Source organism: Nanorana parkeri, unplaced genomic scaffold, assembly GCF_000935625.1.
Source record: "Nanorana parkeri isolate BGI_ZX_2015 unplaced genomic scaffold, ASM93562v1 scaffold351, whole genome shotgun sequence".
NCBI classification, from domain to species: Eukaryota; Metazoa; Chordata; class Amphibia; order Anura; family Dicroglossidae; genus Nanorana; species Nanorana parkeri.
Window position 1 is genome coordinate 571,399 of NW_017306619.1, and position 7,650 is coordinate 579,048.

At 49.2% G+C, this 7,650-nt stretch overlaps 2 protein-coding genes across 2 annotated transcripts in view; both read right to left on the bottom strand.

Moving 5' to 3' along the window:
- The window catches only part of LOC108788778 (obscurin-like), a 12,886-nt gene extending 10,570 nt beyond the window's left edge, over positions 1–2,316 (bottom strand). Inside the window, exons 1-2 of the mRNA XM_018558635.1 lie at positions 2,195–2,316; positions 309–548 (exon numbers count right to left, since the gene is read on the bottom strand). Coding sequence (XP_018414137.1) covers positions 309–548; positions 2,195–2,316 — 362 coding nt within the window. The remainder of the gene's footprint in view (positions 1–308; positions 549–2,194) is intronic.
- A 469-nt stretch (positions 2,317–2,785) lies between these two features.
- LOC108788779 (obscurin-like) overlaps positions 2,786–7,650 on the bottom strand; it is a 47,009-nt gene continuing 42,144 nt past the window's right edge. Inside the window, exons 17-21 of the mRNA XM_018558636.1 lie at positions 5,634–5,801; positions 5,396–5,518; positions 4,580–4,747; positions 3,329–3,416; positions 2,786–2,858 (exon numbers count right to left, since the gene is read on the bottom strand). Coding sequence (XP_018414138.1) covers positions 2,786–2,858; positions 3,329–3,416; positions 4,580–4,747; positions 5,396–5,518; positions 5,634–5,801 — 620 coding nt within the window. The remainder of the gene's footprint in view (positions 2,859–3,328; positions 3,417–4,579; positions 4,748–5,395; positions 5,519–5,633; positions 5,802–7,650) is intronic.

Below are 7,650 nucleotides of genomic sequence, written 5' to 3' on the forward strand. Positions count from 1 at the left end.
CCCCCGTCCGATCCGCCAGTCAGCGCTGGAGGATCGGAGCGGGGAGGGGGGAATCCAGCCCCTCCCCTGTCACGGCATAGAGCCGTCACAGGATCGAGAGGTGACCGAACGCCGGTATGTGTTCGCTCACCTCCCGATCTACTGAGCCGACCTGTGACAGTCTCATTGTCACAGGTCGGCTAGAACTATGAGGTGAGTGAAAAGCCCCCCCTCATAGTTCTCCTCTAAGGCTTACAATAGCAGATTCTAAGACCCCCATCGAGAACTGATTCACCCCACGCTTCACAAGACATTGAGGAAGTCCCTACCCTGTGGACAGACAGCGCAGGAGTTCGCGGCCCTCGCAGAGCTCCAGGATCAGCGCCAGGTCCTGTGGACTTAGAAATGCCGCGTGCAGCTGCACCACATTGGTGTGATGGAGCTTCTTCAGGATGTGATATTCCAGCAGTGTGGACTCCTTCGTCTCCTCCGTGTACGGGACGATCTTCACAGCGAGGAGCCGTCCAGTTGACTTCTCCGTGCACAACTTCACCGTGCCGAACCGCCCCCTAATAAAGACAATACATGTTTCATTAATCAATAAATGACAATATTGGGGGCTTTCGTTGTATCAATATTTGGAAAAGGTTTGAGAAGCGTACCTGCGAATTATAGACCAGCCGGCTTAAAGGAGAACTATGAGGTGAGGGAAAATCACTCATCCTCGTAGTTCGAGCCGACGTGTGACAATGAAACTGTCACAGGTCGGCTCAATAGCTCTGGAACTGAGGGAACACATACCGTCGCTCGCTCACTGCTCAATCTATCCCTGCAGAGAGTGGTGACGGTCACTCACGGCTCCCTGCAGGGATTCCCATCCTCCCCGCTCCGATCCTCTAGCGCTTACTGGCGGAACGGACGGGGGAGGGGGCGGGTACAGCTGGCTCTGCCTCTAGATAGGCAGAGCCAGCTGTCAGTCACGCAGCTGGGCGGATCCCAGCACAATTGTCGGGATCCGCTTCAGCTGCGGCGTCTCAGTATACCGCGAGCAGCAGCTCACTGTATACTGAGCCTAGGGTGATGGGAGGACGCTAGTTTGTGTCCTCCCATTACCCTAAGGAGAACTACGGGGAAAAGCCCTGACCCCATAGTTCTCCTTTAATATTAAAATGTTATATTTGGGAGGATCCTACATGGCAGCTGTCTAGGACTGACGTATGAAAGCCTCTGGGTTCACGAGGTCAGATCCTTAGAACCTGCTGCCATTTCTAGGGATCTCCACACACGACGATCACTCTACTTTCTAATCTTTACATTTACATGTAACATGTAACTTTCTTTTCCAACTAAAAATTCTAAACTTTAATTTTCAGCAGAGGTTGGTGACTTTCTTATAGGAGATACGTCCTGGGCCGGATTTCCCACAAGGCCAACCGAGGCCCAGCCTCGGGGCAGCAGGGAGTAGAGGGGCCGCAGGGGTGTGGAATTCCTATCTCCCGAGGCCCGGGACATGCAGCGGGTAGTTGTTTTCTACATTTAACCCGGCTTTGAGCAAGCAGAGCTAAATGTACAGCGGGGAAGCCGCCCCTTGTTTTGCACAAGTGATCGCGGTGATGTCGCCGAGATCACTTGTATGCGGCCTGCATACAGGAGGACACATTGAGGAACCTGGCATTGGGGCAGCAGAGCGAGTAAATCCGGCCCTGGATACGTCAGATTTCAGGGAAATCCATATTTCTTTTCAAGCTAAACTCCAGTTATAACAAACAGCTAATGGATATACAGTAATTGTGGTTTCTGATATAACACACCACGGGCATGGGGTTTTTATATGAATGGCACAGTCGTTGATGAGCAATGGTTGTACAGGTCATCTCATCTGTTAGGTTCTTGTGTGTAAGCCGCATGACCATTCTCTTCTACTTGGCTTCATTGTGCTGCCAAGCTGGTCAGCATCATGCCCTCTCGTAGCTCCTCTGACTATCTCCTGTAGTATGCGTGTATGTTTCTGCCATCTCCTGTAGGATGTTTGCAGGCTCTTACCATCTTCTTTACAATGCATGTAGGCTCTGACCATCCCCTATAGTATACCCGTAGGCTCTGACCACCTCCTGTAGTATGGCTGTAGGCTGTGACCATTTCCTGTAGCATGCCTATAGGCTTTGACTATCTCCTGTAGCAAATTTGTAGGCTCTGACCATCTCCTGTAGCATGCCTGGAGGCTTTAACTATCTCCTGAAGCACGATTGTAGGCTCTGCACATCTCTTGCAGGATGCCTGTAGGCTTTGACCATGTCCTGAAGCATGCCTGTAGGCTTTGACCATGTCCTGAAGCATGCCTGTAGGCTGTGATCATCTCCTGTAGCATGCCTGTAGGCTGTGACCATCTCCTGTAGCATGCCTGTGGGCTGTGACCATCTCCTGTAGCATGCCTGTAGGCTGTGACCATCTCCTGTAGCATGCCTGTGGGCTGTGACCATCTCCTGTAGCATGCCTGTAGGCTGTGACCATCTCCTGTAGCATGCCTGTGGGCTGTGACCATCTCCTGTAGCATGCCTGTAGGCTGTGACCATCTCCTGTAGCATGCCTGTAGGCTCTGCACATCTCTTGCAGGATGCCTATAGACTCTAACCATCTCCTGTAGTATGCCTATAGGCTTTGACAATCTCCTGTAGTATGCTTTTAACCTTTGGCCATCTCCTGTAGTATGCTTTTAACCTTTGACCATCTCCTGTACTATACTTTTGACCTTTGACCATCTCCTGTACTATACTTTTGACCTTTGACCATCTCCTGTAGAATGCTTTTAACCTTTGGCCATCTCGTGTGGTATGCCTGTAGGCTCTGACCATTTCCTGTCTGCAGATTCAGACAGCTTTCTGTAGCATTATAATAACTGAATATTATGTTCGGACCTTTGGGGATGTCAGGGGCCACCTAGATCAAGTAAGTTGACCACCACTGGCCTGGAGGACCAGAAAATATGTGACGGGACCGGCTACACACGTATCCTGTCCCCAGCAGGCCGATCGGCTCACCTGTAGCATGTGTTTGACTTCTTTGTATCGGCTGTGTTCTGTCTGGCTGCTCTTATGGAATCATTGTGTTATTATTGATGATTGAATGCAATTATATTGCATTCGGTCCATGAGTGTACACAAGAGTCCACAAGAGTGTAGATTTGTTCAAGAAACGTTTGGACAATTTCTTGAGGGACCGTAATATCCGGGGATACCAGTATCCCTAAGAATGAGATGATGCGTGGACCTATATGGGTTGGACTTGATGTACGTATCTCTTTATTCAACCCCAAATACTATGTAACTATGTAACTATATATGACACTCACCTCTTCACCTCTGTCTGTAGGTCACTGCTCTGGTCCCCCTCTGGGGTCTCGCCTAGTCCTCCTGCCTCTCTCAGTTCTGACAAACTTGCTGCAACAACAAAAGTGGAGAGTGAAACAAAATAATTATTATTTCTTAAATTATGGAAGGGTTAGAACCCCTCTCAAGTCAAAAGCTTTTTTCTAGTATTAGATGTGCAGTAGGGATAGAACCCCTGTTAGATTTGTATTGATGCCGGTGTCCCCTTTGCAGTTTTACCCTCACTTCCTGTCTGTTGAAACCACTGCCACTAGCAGGAAGCGAGGGTAAATCACCCTAATGGAGCCTCGGATAGAGGTGAAAAACCTGTCAAGGAATCTAATGCTTCCCCCCTTCATCCAAAAAATGTTTTAAAAAGTTTTTGGCTTGACATTCACTTTAGTTCTGGTGGACAGGTGAGTGTTAAATTGCCATTTTGGTTGTTAGGCTAGTTGTTGGGGTTAAGCGTTAACTTAGAAAACAGCCCGACACCCCCATCACTGGCCTTATTTCAGGGAAAGGAAGCATGGAGGCGCCCATTGCTGATCTCGGCTTCTGAAAATACCGGCTACCTGACTGTCATACTGGTCCTCTTGTTTCAGAATTCTGAAACACTGTCCCAGTAGAAATATAACAAGGACTGCTGACTTTTTTTCTTGTTCTGGGTTTGGATTTTGGAAAGTATTGAAGCCCTGGAATTGGGATAACAGCCAGGCGGCAGTATTCTCGGAAGGAGGTATGCAATGGCAGGCCCATAGCAAGTCCTCTTTAGGAGTTAGAGGTTTAGGTAGGGGAGCGTTAAGACTAAAAGCTCCCCTGAAAATGACTACACCAGGGTCCCAGAACCAAGAGCTAATGAAGAGTTGGGTGGATGTGGAGAAGGGAAGGGGGCAAGACAGGTTAAAAAAAGGAGAGAAGGAAGAAATGTGAGTGATGGTCGGAAGGAAGATGAACGTTATTAGATTGTGATTGCATGTGAACCACAGAAGAGTGCAATGTAATGTGATAGAAGAGACCGGTCCCCTTCATTGGCCTAGAAACAATTTTCAATGGTCACGTCAAAATTATTTCAATGGTCAAGCTTTAAGATTAAAAAAGAAAAAGCGGAGGAGGGTAGAAGGAACTGTGAAGGAAGGTGAGATAGGGTTAAAGAACCTGGAAGTGACTCAGAAGGGAAGGAGAACCTGGCAGGATTCCATGGAAGGGCACCAGTCACCATTCATGGCAAAACTCACCAGGACCTGGACAGCCAATCCTCACACTGGGGGAGGGGTTACTGTATGGACCCATCCCAGCCTTACTGATGCATGCAATGCGGAAGGAGTACAGGTGACCCTCGGACAAGTTATGGCAGGAGTAGCAGCAGTCCGAAATGTCCAGCGTCAGGGCGCGCCATTCCTCATCTGTGAAAGTGACCAACAGGAAATCAGGAAAGAAAAAAGGAAGGGTGAGGGAGGGAGAGGAAAGGAGAAGAGTGGAAAAAGGGAATAGTAGAGGGAACGAGGAGAGGGAAATGAGAGAGACAGGGAGGAGATGGTGATAGCGAGTAGAGAGACAGAGAGGGAAGGGAGATGGGGAGGAAAGGTAAGGGAGGGGAAAGAGCAGAAGAAGAAGAGAAGGAGATGAAGAGGAGAGGGGAGGGAGATGGAAAGGAGAGAGAGAAGAGGGAGTGAGAGTTAGAAAGAGACTGAGGGGAGGGAGAAGGAGATGGAGAGAGGAGGGGTGGAGAAGGGGAGATAAGATAGGGAAGAGGACAAGGAGATGAAGAGTAGATGAAAAGACAATAATAGAGAGGAGAAGAGAGGGGAGGGAGAAGGAGGAGGAGAAGAAAGAGAAGGAGGAGGAGGAGAAGGAGGAGGAGAAGAAAGAGTAGGAGGAGAAGGAGGAGGAGAAGAGGAGAAGGAGGAGGAGAAGAAGAGGGAGAAGGAGAAGGAGGAGGAGAAGGAAATTAAGGAGGAGAATGTGAAGAAGAAAGAGAAGGAGAGGAAAGGGGGGGGGGGGGGATAAGAGGAGAGGAGAAGAAGGAAAGAAAAGAGAAGGAAAACACTCACTCGCTTTTCTGTACTGGAGGAAGTAGGTGACTGGTGTGTTGGATTCCACAGGTTTCCATACAATCAGAGCTCCGTCCTTGTACACCTGAGCAACATCTGGGCTGGTGGGGCAGCATGGGATTTCTGACGACAGAGACGTTTCCTTATTAATAAGCACATTTATTTCCATATCCTGTGTACATGTGTTACACTCATGAGCTTTTCCACCTGCGTGAGCACCAATGTGACTATGACTTACCAACTCTCTTTAAAATGCAGCAGGTTGAGGCACTGCCCAGGGGGTTGGTGGCCACACAAGCATAGATACCTAAATCCTGAAAGTTGACCACCAGGATGGTAAGAAGATGATAGTTCTTCAGTGTGGAGGAGATGAGGACTCGCTCAGTACTCTGAATGGTGACCCCATCTGGAAAGAGAGGGGACAGTCACTGGTGAGGATCAGCTATACATAGACTTGTAGTTCTACAGCAGTAGAATTGGGCTCCAGGAAATTCAGAAAAAAATATTTTCAAAATTGGATTTGCAGATAAACATTGATAGTTTATAATGTTTTACCCATAAACTAGAACCCTAAAAGCCAAATTCCAGTTCTATTAAAAATACATTTTACAGCATATTTGAACTTCATCCCATCCATGAAGATTTTTTTAAGTTTTGTCCCACCCAGGAGGATATCCTCTGTCTTCATCCCACCCAGGAGGATATCCGCTGTCTTCTTACCACCCAGGAGGATGTCCTCTGTCTTCATCCCACCCAGGAGGATATCCGCTGTCTTCTTACCACCCAGGAGGATGTCCTCTGTCTTCATCCCACCCAGGAGGATATCCGCTGTCTTCTTACCACCCAGGAGGATGTCCTCTGTCTTCATCCCACCCAGGAGGATATCCGCTGTCTTCTTACCACCCAGGAGGATGTCCTCTGTCTTCATCCCACCCAGGAGGATATCCGCTGTCTTCTTACCACCCAGGAGGATGTCCTCTGTCTTCATCCCACCCAGGAGGATATCCGCTGTCTTCTTACCACCCAGGAGGATGTCCTCTGTCTTCATCCCACCCAGGAGGATATCCGCTGTCTTCTTACCACCCAGGAGGATGTCCTCTGTCTTCATCCCACCCAGGAGGATATCCGCTGTCTTCTTACCACCCAGGAGGATGTCCTCTGTCTTCATCCCACCCAGGAGGATATCCGCTGTCTTCTTACCACCCAGGAGGATGTCCTCTGTCTTCATCCCACCCAGGAGGATATCCGCTGTCTTCTTACCACCCAGGAGGATGTCCTCTGTCTTCATCCCACCCAGGAGGATATCCGCTGTCTTCTTACCACCCAGGAGGATGTCCTCTGTCTTCATCCCACCCAGGAGGATATCCGCTGTCTTCTTACCACCCAGGAGGATGTCCTCTGTCTTCATCCCACCCAGGAGGATATCCGCTGTCTTCTTACCACCCAGGAGGATGTCCTCTGTCTTCATCCCACCCAGGAGGATATCCGCTGTCTTCTTACCACCCAGGAGGATGTCCTCTGTCTTCATCCCACCCAGGAGGATATCCGCTGTCTTCTTACCACCCAGGAGGATGTCCTCTGTCTTCATCCCACCCAGGAGGATATCCGCTGTCTTCTTACCACCCAGGAGGATGTCCTCTGTCTTCATCCCACCCAGGAGGATATCCGCTGTCTTCTTACCACCCAGGAGGATGTCCTCTGTCTTCATCCCACCCAGGAGGATATCCGCTGTCTTCTTACCACCCAGGAGGATGTCCTCTGTCTTCATCCCACCCAGGAGGATATCCGCTGTCTTCTTACCACCCAGGAGGATGTCCTCTGTCTTCATCCCACCCAGGAGGATATCCTCTGTCTTCTTCCGACCCAGGAGGACCTCCTCTGTACAAACACCACCAAGGAAGATGTGCTCTGTCTCCATACCAATCAGAAGGATGACTTTGACTTCATCCAATCTAGGAGGATGCCTTCTGTATTCAAACTTGGCACAGTAGCACTCAACAGCCTGAAGGTGTAGCAGAAATCCCAAGACGCCCGCCTTAACCCTGCCAGAATTCCCATACAGATTTCTACTTTCTGGAAGTCATGTTCCTCTTACCCCACCCTATATGACAGTGCTGGGACCTGAAGATTGGCCACCTAGACACCTAGTGCTGACTTGTGGGAGACAGCAGAAGCATCACCACACCTTTTACATGTCAAGTGAATTACTTTTTAAAAACATTTTATTTATTTATTTTCTCCCCAAGGTCAGCAGT